Source organism: Cyclopterus lumpus, chromosome 3 (assembly GCF_009769545.1).
Source record: "Cyclopterus lumpus isolate fCycLum1 chromosome 3, fCycLum1.pri, whole genome shotgun sequence".
Lineage (NCBI taxonomy): Eukaryota > Metazoa > Chordata > Actinopteri > Perciformes > Cyclopteridae > Cyclopterus > Cyclopterus lumpus.
In genome coordinates this window covers 4,338,680-4,354,893 of record NC_046968.1, presented here as the reverse complement: position 1 = coordinate 4,354,893, position 16,214 = coordinate 4,338,680, and the positions used below count along the sequence as shown (strand labels likewise).

The 16,214-nt window shown below is 45.6% G+C and overlaps 1 protein-coding gene across 1 annotated transcript in view; it reads right to left on the bottom strand.

The window, feature by feature from the left end:
• The window catches only part of znf536 (zinc finger protein 536), a 90,028-nt gene that overhangs the window by 40,281 nt on the left and 33,533 nt on the right, over positions 1 to 16,214 (bottom strand). Inside the window, 3 exon segments of the mRNA XM_034529844.1 lie at positions 459 to 1,998; positions 2,000 to 2,226; positions 10,779 to 10,937. Of these exon segments, the coding sequence (XP_034385735.1) occupies positions 459 to 1,998; positions 2,000 to 2,226; positions 10,779 to 10,937 (1,926 nt within the window).

Sequence of the window (16,214 nt, the reverse complement as noted above, 5' to 3'; positions counted from 1 at the left end):
GAGACATGTGGAGGAGATGGCAAGGGGAGCTGAGGTCCTGCTCTTACTCATCCAGGGTTATTCCCTCCATGCCGCGGAGCGGGAGGGAGGCGCTGCACTTCCAGTAATATAAACGTGTAATAAAGATTAATCTGTTGCTAGTCGGCAGGCTGATAGCTTCTAAACCTGCTTGAAATAAGGCTGAAATCACTTCAGAGCCAATCTCAAGACCTTTAGTGAGTGTCTGAGATTTCTTTGTGGGTGTCAGGGAAAATATTCTTTTATGTGTTTGTCTTGTGTGTTTAGGGTTTATGTGTTTGAAGTGCTTGAAAAATTGAATTTGTGCTTCTGACACCTGTGTATTCATGACTTTTTATGTGTGTGGTTTTCTGCTGGAAAAGGTCTCTGGATATCGGTGTGTGTGTATCTGTGTGTGCTTTACAGCAGTTACAGTTCCAGTAGGGGTTAAACACACTCACCAGGTGCATCTGGCCTCTTCATGCCCCCTGTGGGCGCTCCGCCTCCCATGCCGTTGAACGCGGGGAGGTTGTCATTGCTGTAGGCTCTGAGGACCGAGAGCATGTTCATCTGCTGCTCTAGGTGGGTGTGCTGCTCAGTCTTCAACAGTCCTGGGGGACCTCCAGGAGACAGGAGGGCCAGGCCCTGCTGCCACTGCTTCTCCAGTGGCAAAGCTTGGTTCTTGGTTTGGGGAACCAGAGGATGTGGTGTCATGGCGTAGGCAGATGCGGCCAAACCACCTCCACCCCTTGTGGGCAGAGAGGAGTTGTCTTGGAGGTGTTTGGAGTGGTTCTGGAAGCGATCCGAAGTCGGACTTCCGTCTTCCTCTCTCTCCACGTCCATTTGCCCATCTTCATCTCTTTCCTCCTCCTCTTCAGCCACTCCTCCCTCCTCTTCCTCTTCATCCGAGTGATTCTGTTGCTGCTGTCTCTTGGGGGTGGTTGAGGGGGTGTCGCTGGCACTGCGCCCCCCGGCCTTTGCAACTTCATCGCCTGATCCAACCTGGTCCTCTTCGGTGTCTCCGCGGGAGCCTCGATCACCGATCTGGTCATCCGCAGCTGGAGTTGCTCCACCAAAGGCCCGGGTGGGTAGGTCCATACCCTGCTCTGCTGGGGCTAAATACGCTTGAAGGCCCTGGTTGACCCTCTGGGATCCATCATACAAGCCACCAAACCGCCTGTAGAAGTCACTCTGGAAGGGATTGTAGGGCTGGTCCATGTGGTTGTTCCAGCCTCCATGGCTTTTCTCTCCATTTCTGTCTCCGTCTTTGTCAAGGGCCCCACCAGAGGTCTTGGTATTGGAGGAGTGAAGGGCGGAGGTGGTGGGAGAGCTCTCTCCATGGAGCTCCTTGCCTGTATCAGACCGCAGCTGTTGGGCCTTACCCAGGTGGTTGGCCTGGAGGTGCAGAGCCATGAGCTCGAATGAGGAGGTGGAGAAGGAGCAGAAGAGACAGCCATGCCACGCCACATTGTCATGGATGGTGACTGAAGAGCCAGGGAGGGACCCGGATGCAGACTCAGGCCGGACTGACACAGACAGATCAAGTGGTTCATACTGGGACCCAGGTTTACCAGGCTGTGAGTTCGGTTTGGCTTCAGCCTTGTCTTCTCTTTCCTGGTCAGCCGAAACGGCCCGCTTTGCTTTGGGCTCGCCATTGTCATGGTAACACTGGGCCTGGAGCTGAACTGAACTCTGGTTGTCTTTCATATCTTTCTTCATGGAGCTGAGGACAAAGCTGTCCATGAAGGCCTGGAGAGACCCTTGAAAGTGGACCCCGTTTCCCATCATGCTTTGGTAAGCCCTGCTTAGGTCGGTGAAGCTATCTGCCCCTGTTGAGATGAGGGCGGACGGGCCGTCAGCAGTCTTCATGTTCTCAGCTGAAGAGGCGGAGTCAAAGCGGCGGTCTCCGCGCTCACGATCTCGGTCATGCGGAGACATCATACCAGCCGATGCCCACTGATGTGGCAGCATCGGACCTGCCCTGAAGTCGAGGTTGGGGGGGCATGCTCTTGAAGACATTACGGAGGACATCTGGTCGGGCAAAGATGCCGCCACTGATTGCCTTCCCATGATCCTCTTTGTGGTCAGAAGAAGGGGTGTGGCAAGAGGATGGGCCTGAGGTGGTGGAGCCATTTTGACGCTCGCGGTGGTGGCGTTCCAGGTGGTACTTCAGACTGGCAGACTGGGTGCCGGCATAATCACAATGAGGGCACCGGTAGGGTTTCTCTCCTGAGAGGTCGAGATCGAGAAAGAGAAACAGAAAGGGAAAGACAGGGAAAACAGTGAATAATTAACCTGATTATTAGATTCAAAATCAAAATCTATTTATTGGAGCAGGGAATGTGGACCCGAGGGTCATGTCACCTCCCTGAACAAAGAAAATTAGGTCAAATTGGTAGAGCTCAGAGAAAAAAAAGAAAAGATATGCATTTCATTAACTACTATGAAAAAAGAGGTTTCTTTGCGATTGAATTGTCTCACTTTTAGTTGGCATCAAAACAAATGCATTTTCAAACTCTGGAGGGAAAATAGACAAATAATAAAATATAGAAAGCAGAAGTTTAGAAAGAAAAACAACTAAGCACATAATTAAATTAAATACAACACAACATGATAATAAACAGTCTTCCACAGACTGTGTGTGTGTGTGTGTGTGTGTGTGTGTGTGTGTGTGTACGTACATGTGTGTGTGTGTGTGTGTGTGTGTGTGTGTGTGTGTGTGTGTGTGTGTGTGTGTGTGTATTGGGACTGGGGTAGGGTTGTGGAGTAGGCTTCTGAATGTGGGTCGATCCAACCCCGCCAAGTGAGCCATCACTCACATCAACACCGTAAAAAAAAAACATTTCACCATATGGTGCTTCCAGTCCACTTCAAGACATAATATTTTCAACTGACAACAAACTGCCTCGATGCTATCTGTGTTTGCACGGGCAAGAGATGGTGCTGAGGGTGTGGCTGGGCCTGTTTGTGTGTGTGTTTGTGTGTGTACAGATGTGTGTGTGCATGCAGTGGGGGTCGTCGTGCCTCTGTTCTGGCCTTGCTTGCTGTCAGGCCTGTGCTTCGGCAATGAGAGTGCAATTTCTGGGTCATTCCCTATTTGCAGTTTATCTTGAGAAGCATAAATCAGCCAGAGCATAGCATCTCCCCGACCGCCGGAATACAATATGGATGAGACGCTACGAAAAATAAGTCATTGAGTATTGGAAGAAAAAAGAAAAAGAAAAGAAATGTGCGGGCGACATATGGGAACCACATGCTTGTTGCAGTGAGGCTGTGAGTTCCCTATGATAAAGCACATTATGGGTACACAGATCAAAGAGACTTACATTAGGGTAAAAGAGAGGTGAATCTGTTGTGTAACATTCACATGTATTTATATTTGTGCTGCACATCCATATTAATGAATATATTCTTGATAATGGTATAACACCGGCATTATTCTGCCAGAAGTGGATCTTCCATTGGAATGATACTTATGTTGAAATAGAACACATCCTGCTAGCAATTATAATAGGCTTGGAGTCTGAGCCAGATTTGGATTCATTAAACAATGAACAGAGAGGGAAAAAATGCTAAGCTGGATTCTTTTTTCCCCTTTTTTTAAAAAATATATATACATATAAAAAGTTCCCAGAGTGGAATTTCTGTTGGAGGGATCACAGTGGCTCTGTGAAAAGAGAGGGGGATTGGTGGAAGAAAGAAAAGAACAAAAAGGGATGATTGTAGTGTGTATGCAGATTTCTATATATACAGTATAGGGCAATAAACTGTTTAGATTATACACATGGAAACCATTTTATAAAACGAGAAAAAAGGCATTGTTTCGCAAGGCTGGTTTGAATGATTTAAGTCGGGCTGTGTAGTAAATCATGGATATAATTAGCAAATGGCATACTGCTCAAGTAATTTATCATTATTTAGAGGGCACCATTCCAGAAAAAGACTGCGATCTGCAGACCTACTGCAGAGTTCTCAAATAAAGGGCCACAAACACCAACTCAATACAATATTGATACGGGAGACAAACGAATAGAAGGGCGTACAAAAGAAAATTGAAGGTGGAAACGCCGAAGAGGAGTAGAGAGAAAGACGAAGAGAGACACACACAAAAAGAAAAAGAAGAAGGGAAAAGAGAGAGCGTGTAGAGAGTCAGATAGCCCTGATATCTTTTATCTTACGCCAGAGTGGTTATGAAGCATAGAGTATATTTAAAATAAACCATACGAGATGAGCTTTTAACCCAATAAGTGCTTCTCCTGCGTGCTGCCGAACAGAGGCTCAGTGCTGATTCAATAAGGAAACGTCCCTGATGCAAATGATCATTCTCAATTCCTCTAACTGGACAAAATGATATTCTAGGAGCCAAATTAGACAGAAATTAGACTGATCTGATCTTCTTCTTTTTTTCCGCCTCTGTCTTTTCTTTCCTTATAAGAGGTTGTTAATGTTCATGTGGTGTGGTGTGTGCGTGTGTGCGTGTGGGGGGGGTAAAGATTAATGCACCATCTACATATCTAAAATGAGAATGAAAAGCACAGAAGAGCTGTACGTTTGACACTCTCTTTTGATGTTTGCTGAGGATGGCAAACTGAAAATGAATACAAATGCCCTCAGAGAGCCATCAGTTTATTCCACTTTCCCATTAAAATTAAGCATTTAAATATATCTGGAGCGAGCGAGGCAGACGACAAGTGCATTTCTGCCTCGACTTGTGTTCACGTGCGCGTGTGCGCGTGCACCGTTTGGAATGTGTGCGAACACATGTTTATGCATGCTTGTCGGCCTGAGCCTGTGTGTGCGTGTGTGTGTGTGTGTGTGTGTGTGTGTTTGTGTCTTAGAGGGCCATTTGGACTGGCTAAGACATCTGCTCCATCATACGTCAGGGGCCTGGTGTGACATCTGGGGAATATACTGTATCCTGCCTTGCAACATTACACACAATTTACTGCTAAAGGTCATTATGTACCCGTTAATCCACTTTTAATTGATATCAGCGCAAACAGCACAACCTCCCAGCCACATGACAGATCACTGCCGCCACAAAACCAGAAAATTGCTATTCGGGAGTTAAAAATAGAGCGGTAAACTTTTTGCTGTTGTCCGTCTTGGCTTTGTTGGACAACTTTGGACATTTTGTTCTTTGCCAAAGGTGAACGATAGAAGGGTAAACAAAGTTAAATAAACGCGCCAGTGCGGCTTTCTAGAGTTCATAAACATCAAAGTGACACAATTATGTCTATAAATCATTCTTCTCCTGATTGCAGGGCTGTTTTCACTTCATGCTGAATGTAGAGATTTCATCTGGCTTTGTGTGAACTCTGACATCGCGATAGAAACAAGTAAAGATAAATACCACAAACCTGTACTGAGGCACAATTAAAATGGCTTAATAGATATGACATACTGGAAGATGAATTTCCATTTGGCCGGAAGGATGAATACAACAATTTACAAAACACATGTTTGTGAGACGTAATAATTGATAGAAGCTGTTTAACATCTGTTTCAAGATTATGTGCTTAAGTTAGTGGTTAGTGGTAAAATGGAGAATGCCTCTATTGCTGTCAGGGTTAACAGTGCAGAAAGTGCACGAGTATACAAACTCAGCAACTTGGGATGGATGTGCCCACCCAATGGCAAAGATGATGCATTCAAAGCATAAGGCTGGAAATGATATTTGTTTTTCTTATTGTCGATAAATCCTATGACAACGTCATCTCAGCGCTACTCGCCATCCTCAAAAGCCCTTCAGCTTGTTTGTTGCAATGTCTGTGCACAGTGCACGCAGTGAAACGGTGGACGTTAACGCTGTGAAACATGGTTAACCCTGTAAACCTGGTTAATGCTGTAAAGCAGTTGCGGTTAACATTGAACACGTGATTAGTGTTGTAGAATCACTGTTAACGTAAACACTTGGTTAACGCTGTAAAGCTGTCGCTGTTGATGTAAACACTTGGTTAACAATGTAATAACTTGGTTAACACTGTAAAGCGGTCGCTGTTGACGTAAACACTTGGTTAACTCTGTAAAACGGTCTCTGTTAACGTAAACACTTGGTTAACACTGCAAAATGGTCACTGTTAATGTAAACACTTGGTTATCGCTGTGAAGCGGTCACTGTTAATGTAAACACTTGGTTATCGCTGTAAAGCGGTCGCTGTTAACGTAAACACTTGGTTAACGCTGTAAAGCGGTCACTGTTAACGTAAACACTTGGTTAACAATGTAAAAACTTGGTTAACACTGTAAAGCAGTCGCTGTTGACGTAAACACTTGGTTAACGCTGTAAAGCGGTCGCTGTTAACGTAAACACATGTTTAACGCTGTAAAGCGGTCGCTGTTAACGTAAACACATGGTTAACGCTGTAAAACGGTCGCTGTTAACGTAAACACTTGGTTAACGCTGTAAAGCGGTCACTGTTAACGTAAACACTTGGTTAACGCTATAAAGCCACTGTTAACGTAAACACTTGGTTAACGCTGTAAAGCGGTCACTGTTAACGTAAACACTTGGTTAACGCTGTAAAGTGGTCACTGTTAACGTAAACACTTGGTTAACGCTGTAAAGCCACTGTTAATGTAAACACTTGGTTAACGCTGTAAAGCGCTCACTGTTAACGTAAAGACTTGGTTAACGCTGTAAAGCGGTCACTGTTAACGTAAACACTTGATTAACGCTGTAAAGCGGTCACTGTTACCATAAACACTTGGTTAACGCTGTAAAGTGGTAGCTGTTAACATAAGCACTTGGTTAACGCTGCGGTAACTGTTAACTTAAACACTTGGTTAACGCTGTAAAGCGGTCGCTTTGCTGGCCTAATCCTTTAAGTAAGAGGCTCGTGGTGAGTTAAGCGTGCTGCTGGCTATTAACAGTTCAATTGTCACACCATAAATACATAGTATATGGACACAGGAACACATGTATACACGGATACAAGTGTGTACCAAATGGCGAATGTCGTATATTAAATTAAGCAGTAATATTGTTTTGAATATACTGCATGGTAGATATAGAAATTGGAGAGAAAAAGGGAGCACTTAGAAAAATGTATTAGGAGGGAGATAGAGGAAGAAAGAGCAGGGAGGAAGGAGTGAAAGGAATGGAGGGAGAGATCACAGGTCCCTCTTGATTCATCCTGATTACAAGGTTAGGTTAAGGTTAAGTGACATGGGCTAGTCCTGCCTCTCCTCTATCTCTCTCTCTCCCTCTTTGTCTCCCCCTCTCCTCGTTTAAAGGTGAGGAGGGACCCTTATTGCTTATGCGGCCCTGCCTGAAGTTATGTGTGGCTATTGTCAAGAGCGAGGACCTTTTTATTTTTTACACACAGCTGCTTACTGCTAAATAGTGCCTTGTCCAGAAGGGGACAATCTGGACCTCTAATTGCTGTCACTGAAGCCTAGATTCATTATGTGACTTTCCCATTAAAATGTGAGCATTAATTTGTATAATGAAATATCACCCTCTGCAGTGTGTTCATTAGCTGTGGCCCCACACTGTAGCACCACAGCCGCACAATGTTAGCTACCTAGAAAACTGTGGTTAATTTTGCTAATGGATATTTTCCCACTCACTGTTCAAGAGGAAATTAATACTGTAACATTAGCTCTTTAACTTTTGGAGAAATTTAAATTCACTCCATTCCTTTCAAGCTGGCGTTAGCTGCTCATTAATCTCGGCGTCGCATTGCACAATGCAGCCTCGGCTGGCTTTGGTAAGCAACTCCATTGTGCCGCTCGCATTGCATTAAGATGAAGGCGAGCCCCGCTGTCGTCTGTGAATTTCTCGCCATTGTCACCGGAGCACGGAGAAGATCTTTAGCCGTTGTAAAAAATAAATAAATAAAGTCTTGTTGCGGATGTAACCAGGATGTCACTGTTGAGCTGGTGTGATTAAGTTATAGTGATGATTTAAAGGCCACATATTGGGGATGCATCAAGCTGTCTTTTTCCCCCTCCAGATGATGCTAAAGCCGTGCTTAGATAGGCCGGCGGCCAGAGATACATTCCGTTCCAAAGGACAACATCCTTGCTAACTTTTATCACTTTTGCTCCCACGTGCAGCGGGCTTGTGATTAATTCTTTCATTTTATTTCTGAGATATGAATGGATAAATGTTAAATATACTGTGTGTGGATGGAATTAGATGGACCTACTTGTCTGTGTGTGTTTTGCCAAATGAGTTAAAGCCAGGCCTAGGTTGAGGTCTCCGTGATAAAATATGGCCCTCGTGGGTGTCCTTACTAGACTACTCAAAGCAGACATAACTCAGCTCTCTCACCACCAGATAACAGATGCCCCCCGAAAACCATTCCAGCTACTGTGGATGGCCTGGCCGTGACCTGGATGCGATGTTCAACATAAGGACCCTAATTATGTGAGCGTACACCAGACGTGTTAGCGTGCTGCAGTTTAAAGCTTTTCCTCTAATTCCTTTTTTCAGATCCGAGGTACAGTACGTGCCTCTTAATAAGGGGAGCGGAAGGGGGTTACCGCGCGGGTGGTCTCTCTGCTCTGCCTTTTAAGTGCATGGAGAAGGACAGGAAAAAAAAAAAAGCAATAGAGACTTAGAGAATAAGAAGAAAAGCAAGCATTGATTTCCTTTTTCCTCTCTCTTGCTCTCTCTCTCTCTCTCTCTCTCTGCAGCGTTTTAGCCTCTGCTTCACTACTGGCACTCAAGGATTACTCCGTTGTGAAGTGTAGAAACTAACAAAAAGGTCAGGGCGGTTGGACTCAGCGTTTCAAGAACATCTAGAGGAATTTAGGGGTGTACGAAGCTATGACTGACGGAAAGGGAAATGCTTCTAAGTCAGGAAATACAATTAATGTAGTATTGTCGAGTCCAATTATATTTTCAGAAAAGCATAGTTTCATGCTTATTTTTTAAAGAAATATATAACGTTGGTGCAGGAACAGAAACCTTAAACACACCTGCTTCGAGCAGATATTAAAGCCCTTTTCCTTTTAAGATATTGAGCTTCAGTCTTTTCCAGGTGATCCAGGTAACCTCTTCAATACCTTGCTCAAGGGTGTCTCCCACAGGAAACACAGTGTTTTCTCGGTTCCTCTCTGCAAGTATTCAGTAAAGGCACCAAACCCTCCGTCAAAAATTGTGATTTTGTTCTCTGTTCTTTTTTTAAAGAAAGAAGGGTTCAACTTTAGAGAAACCAATGAATGTTTATTTATCGTAGGTTTAAAGAGAACAGATATAATCCGCTAACTGTTCCCCGGCCTTTAGATGGTGTCCACAGTTCACTCTTTCCAGTTTTGGAAGCACCACCTCCCTGAGAGGGAATCACCTGAAACCCTTCACACTTCTCACTGCCCGGCAGCCAGAAGCGGGCGTCCTCGTTGTAAGGTGACCTCTGCACGGTCTAATTGTGACTCTAGCCTTGATAGTTAGTGGGGCGTTTGTACCTTGCAGAGGGTTAGAACGAGTTGGCTGCTGTCCACAGTCCACATCATTACTCCGACTGCAGCCCTCACCTCTCAGCGACAGGAAGTGGCCGAACTCCTGGTTGGCAGGGCGGGAGAGTACGCCGCTCGGAGGGTTAGGACGGTTTGACGTAAACAAAAATCTATTCGGCACATCTTCTCAGGCGTATCTCTAAACCGTGGACAGGCTGGCTTTGTTTTGGCTCGAAAGTTATTGAGAGTTAGCGAGTGTGAAATTGCCCTCCGAGTGATGTCATCGGAGGACACTGAACCCTTGTTGTGTTAATTAGAGCTCAATGAGAAAAAGAAGAAAAACGGAATAATAATGGCCTTAAGCCTCAATTGAGGGACAGTGTTTGGGAGACGCATATTCCTCCTCGTGAATAGTTTATTTATTTGTCTTTATGTCAATTTGAATAAAATGCATTACATCTGATAAGACTGCACGGAAATGTCTCCAGGATTACATCTCGTGGACTAAACAGGATTATGATTTATGAGGCAGGATAACTGGGTTTTTACGGTTCTGCCTATTTTCAGGGTATTGTCACACTGCGATTTGGTAAGTTTGACCATTTGTGCACTTAATATTGGTGGATGGAGTTGGTCCTGTAAGCCGGTGTTTCTTCTTTATTTTCCTCCTTTCTAGTAGTATAAGGTATAGAAATGTATCGTAACAGGCAGCGCTGATTGGATATGCATCGACATGCTGGGACTGTATTGCCTATTTCTCGCTCTAAATGTTTTCAGAAACAAATTTCAGCCTCGCCAAAACCAACCACCACCCACCGACTTATTTCTCATTTCTCAACTAAAACATTTGAGGTCAGAAATGGACAATTCCCAAACAGAATTTTGATTTGTACTTGATCAGAGCCGCTGCCTAGTTTGACAATTTGATCGAAGTTCACGGGCTATGATTGACAGCTGCGTTGGAGACTCCTCGGCCCTGATTGGTTGTTGTAAATACTGTTAGGAGCAGGACAAAGAGGCAGAGAAACCTGACTTTTCTTTTTACAGATTATCAGTATCATGTGCAACTTCCAGGATAAAGTAGTAGTAAATGAACAAAAAGGGATTTGTATTATAGTTACCCACTGCAGCTTAGTAGTATCAATCACAAAACATATAGGTAATTAGTCTGCGTCACATGGAGGCAGATTGACGCCTCTATGTGATGAGGCCAACATTCGTATGCCAGTCTAACCCCAGAAGGAATGTCAGTACATGTGGTAAAGTAAATGTTGCATGGAGCGTGATGAATGTTTGATTGCTTGGAGAAATGCACTCCTAAATGGCTGGTGGAAAAAGTGTGGTGGAGATGGGAGGGGTTTAGCGCCCGTACTGACCTGTGTGTATCCGCAGGTGGACTTTGAGATGGTGGGAGGTGCGGAAGGACTTGCCGCAGTAGGGGCAATCCTTGGAGGACGAGCCCGCGCTGCGCTCGCGGTGCTGGGACAGCGACGGCTGAATGCTCCCCGCCGCCTTCCCCGAGTCCTCCCCGACATCTGGAGCGCACACAAGGAGGGAGAGACAAATGGAAAGGTGTGTTGAGTGCCACTTCAAACCCAGCCCTCCGCACATCATAACACAACACGTTTTTTTTTTCTCCCCCCCCCCTCTTTCTCCTCTGTATGTCAGTCATTGTCCCTCGTTTTTTCTTCTTTTCTCCCTCGTTCCGATGTGCGAACGCCACACAAAGTCAAACGCATCAAACGGGCTCACAGGCCGCGCTGTTCTCCTCCTCTGACAGAACGCTGACAGTTCATAAGCTTTTCAGCTTCTTTAGAAACACCATAGTCCTGAGATATCACCCTCCTCCCCCCCACCCTCCCACCCCCTCTCAATTCACACACACACACACACAGTAACACCACCACCTGCACCACCACCGCCTCTCTCTCTTTTTCTTTTTTTTTATCCTCGCTATCATCATCATTCCTATAAAGCATATGCTGGATTGCAGTGAAAATTAACAATGCAAAATAAGACAGAAAGGAAAAAAATTAATAGTAATAAGAGAGCGAGAGAGATAGATTTGGCAATGTCAGCACCGCAGGATCTCTCCCAACGACCTGATTTTGACAGGTAGCTGTCACAGACATGATAGGGTGATAACGGTTTTGACCCCGCCCTCTCCGCCACTTCCTCCCGCACGCCCGCGATAAAAAAAAAAGAAAGAAAAACACCATGATGCACAGTTTAGCGCAACAGCAGTCTGTTATCAACGCGATCACCTTGCGATTGTGAGGATGAGTGACGACAACCTGGGAATGCGTTGACAGCAGCACAATCCGGGGGTGAGGGGGCGTCGCCGTCAGACTGAACGCGAGCGCCGGCCTCGCCGTGCGGTCGGTTTTCGCAGCCTGTGATGTGCTGACAGTCGCGGAATTTTGAAAAAGGTCTAAGCAGCGAAGTTAAGTTGGGAAAAAAAAGCAAGAAACTTGAAAGGGACAACAAAAAAAAAGAAAAGAAAAGGGAAAGCGCACACAACAGATGCTTGAGATGTCTTGTGTCATGAAGCTGGTAAATTAAAAATACCCGCACTTGTTCCCGATAGCTAACTTGACGGGGGCGTCGCCGTGCAGGAGGTTCGGCGTCAGCGCAGATCTGTCACGACAGATTTGCGGATTTCACGGCGAAGTAAAAACAAAACGTGAAAAGTGTTGTTTCTTTTTCTATTTTGGTGCCTTTTTTCAGGGGAGGGGGGTGTTGTGCAGGCTGCCATATCTATATCAGCATTAATTCATCTGAAACGTGTAAAGGTACACCGCGGGAAGTTGCGAATGTCACGGCCGTGTAGCAGCGCTCATCGGCGCTGGTAGGGAGGATAAAAACAGGAAGCAACAAAACAAAACAAGTCCAAGTCAGCGGCCTCCGTGGTAAAAGTGTCCGTGTGCGCGTGACCCAAAGAAGCGCAAACACAGTAAAGAAAAAGTTATTTATTTCTTAATCTGGCACATGATTTGGTGTGCACGTAGAGAGGAGGGGGGCGGGGGAGCCCGAAAGAAAGAGAAAGAATCAAAAACCCACTAAGGCAACCACGCCGCACAATAAAGACCTTTTTTTTTTTTAACATTAGCCTAATCTTTTCTTTTCTGCCGCTTCCCATTCCACCCCTCCTCCTCCTCCTCCTCCTTCTCCTCTGTCGGGGGAGTCAAATAAGGTTTTTTACAGAATGGAAAGGCCCAAGTCAGCAAGTCCTCTTCCGCGCTGACACTAAACACACGACTCCATTCAGCAAACACTCGCTATCAGGGCTGAGGGCTATTTATCACAAGCAAAACTGAAAGGCAACCTAAATGTAAGTCTGTGACAATACGCAGACACTAAATACCAGCTGCTTCTACTTGGGCTTGGCAACTGCACGGTTTAGTTCTGTGTGCTAGCGAGGGGGAAGGAAGCCCGCAGACAGTTTGGTTTTTTTATTTTTTTTTAAAGCAGATGTTGAACTGTGGAACTTGGTTTTAACATTGTTTCGCTTCTCAGTTTTAAACATTGTGTGATAATACACAGAGAGATCGGAAAGATGAGTGGAACGAGAGGCCTGAAAACAGAAGTATGCAAGACAATAAAAGAAAAGAAAATAATTCTACACAGAGGGGCGTTAAACTAAGGTGGTCAAATTTCTTTCCCATCGGAACTCTGAAAATGTTATCAAATGACGTTGAATAAAATGGAAAATTTAAAACAGGCCTGTGTTTCATTAAGACCACTTTGAAAATCATGACATTTTCCGACAAAGATTGAGCGCAACTTGCGTGTATAATATCGCAGGTGAAAACATATATACTATGTATAATATCGCAGGTGAAAACATATATACTATATATAATATCGCAGGTGAAAACATATATCCGGCTTCCCCGTGCAATCTCACCGCCGCGTGAGCAAACCTTTTCCTGTTTGTAATGTGAACACCACTTGTAAAGACTGAATATTAAATAAATAAATAAAAAGCGACTACAATTCCCCCCAGTGCCGGGTCCAGGACTGCACCATACTGTCGCCATAGTCGGCCCCTCATAAACATATTTCGAACGGTCCACTGTACAGATCCCCTTTTGGCAAAGACTCCCCGGCACGTGTTAACAGACAGTCGCCCACCTGCCCACCCCAGATGGGGCTAAAATTATAAAAAGAAAATCCAAAACACAGATTAGAAGCAGGACAAACAGCAGACCACACACACACACACGTCCTTGTGTGAGGGTTAATAGGGCTCCTGTAAGGGGAAAGACACATTACTGAGAGGATGAGAGTGTGCTCTCCTGGCATATAACAGCCCTTCAATAATAAATGGGCTTCACACGTTCACACAAAGAAAGAAGGTAAAGCAGAAGTTCTAGGGGTGGCGGGGGGAGTTGGGACACACACACACACACACACACACACACACACACGCACGCACATACACGTGTGGGAACCAGGCGTCGTTCCCAGGCACCGGGCCGGGCTGTCCGGCCTGCTCATCTTTAATCAGTTGACTGATCCGCGGCGTTTAATGCGACTGTTCCAATTACTGTAAAAGTCACACCGCTCCATATAACCGCAAATATTGACACTTTATTACACAACACATTTATGACATTTTGAAGGTCACCCCGTATATTAGGCGTCGGCGCGCACAGCTGGGTGCGTGACGCGGGACGGGGAGGGGGGAAGTGTGTGTGTGTGTGTGGGGGGGGGGATGGGGCAGAGACTCTCGATCGCTTGTTGACACCCAGCTGTAACTATCCTCCGAGTATTGATTCTTCTCTCCGCATCTTCCGTCTTTTCCATTTTTTTTTTGCTTTTTCTTTTATGTAAAGAAGATTCACAGCGGGAGGCGCAACATTAAAGTGATTGTCACAGGTGAGCCTTTGGCTGTTTGTGTACAAGCCTGTAAAGGCCAGCCACTAATTCTCTTTGGCTCACACTGTTACGCAGTTAAGGGAGAGCTGACATTTCATGTTCATCGTCTCCAAGTTCCACCGTTTCTCTTTTCTTCCCCTGCGTTGACCGACTGATGGAATTTCTTTACGTTCAGATGGAGAAGAGAATAAAAAAACATACTCGTAAAAAAAAACGTGCGGGGGATTTGGTGGGTTTTGCTCCCAACGGCCAATAAAGTCGTGGGTGTGTATCGCTGTTTTAAAAAAAAATTAATAACGGTACAATCACTGCATGTTTTCAAGGGGTATACATTTTAAAAAAATTAAAAAGTGTGATACAGAATGACTTAATGACGGATCAGTATTCACAACATCTCATGTGTCAAAAGGCCGCCTCTGAGTTGTTACAATTCTGCCAAAGCAGCCATTAATCCCCACGAAGGATCATCATTTTTATCAAGAATAAGAAACAAACAAAAGACATATATTTCCATTACCCATTAAAGCCACTACTGCTTTTATTTTTTCCCCCAGAACCCTCCCGTCAAACTCAAACTGTTTTAATCTGTCGTCTATGAAAAAACATGAAAAAAAAGCAGAACTGTGACTGTGCTAGTTCAAGAATATCACAGAGGGGGGAGAGAGGAGGAGAGAAAAAAAAGAAAGAAGAAGAGAAATACATGTATAATTCAGCTGTATCTGATCTGAGACCAGCTCCTCTCCCCTCTGCCTTTACTGGTGTCACGGCGGCGTAATGGAACATGCCAGAACAAAGGCTCTGAGATCAGATTGGAGCAGAGTTGAGCAGGCCATCTGGGAGGCAGGCTGAGTATCAGTCACTCTGCCTGCTGTCTGCTGCACTCACACTCCCCTCTGACTAACTGTGTGCGAGAGTGCAACTGTGTGTGGAAGTGTGTGTGTGTGCGCGAGACACCTCGCACTCCCTTCCGACAGCACGTCACCGGGATCTTGCGATGGAGAGCGACCGATGCAACGCCGCCGCAGGGATACGCCACCAGGGCAGCCTCCGCCACTGACTGTCAAATATATAAATTGATAAGGATCCATGTGTGTGTGTGTCTGTGTGTCTGTGTTAGTGCTCATGTGGGTACCACTGGGATAGGGCACGCTGCCTACTCCTTTACAGCGACCACACCCAGTTCCCATTAATGGAGGATGCAAAAAAAAAATAATGAACGGAAGAAAAAAAAAACATCAACAACAACAAAAAAAATTAGCTGCAAAGCTAACGATTGTTAGTGCATATATGGTGACGTGTGTGTGTGTGTGTGTGTGTGTGGGGGGGGGGGGGGGTGTTGTTGTCAGTTCCTTAATGGTCTTCTTTCAATCACACTTTGCACTCTAAACGTTGTGTGGTTTTGATTAGTATGATATCACTTTCAGGAAATAAAACTGGGGGGGGGGGGGGGGGGGGGGGGGGGGGGGGGGGGGGGGGGGGGGGGGGGGGGAGGAGGAGGGCACATCAGTCATAAAAAAATCACAAGATGTTTTTGCCTCTTGCGCAGCCATTATTCTAATGCATCACGTGACTCCAGTCTAGGCCCCGCCGGCCCCTCTCCCCGTAGCCAAATAACTGATTGGGGGGCGAGAGAGGTGGGGATGTGGTGGTGGGGGGGTGATTGACGGAAATGGTTTGAAAAGGGGAAAGATATTAAGAGAGATTGGGTGAGAGGCAGAGAGAGAAAGGGAGAGAGAGAGAGAGATAGTGAGGTGGGGGGTGGGGGGGAGTAAAATGTGATGACATCATTTGAAAGGCATTAGGCTTTTAAAAATGCGCCCGGGGGGACTTGATTTCCTTACACCAGAGCAACACAACACCATCCGGCCTGATGCTCTCTCTCTCTCTCTCTCTCATACACACTCACACACCTCCGAACACCCCCCCCCCTC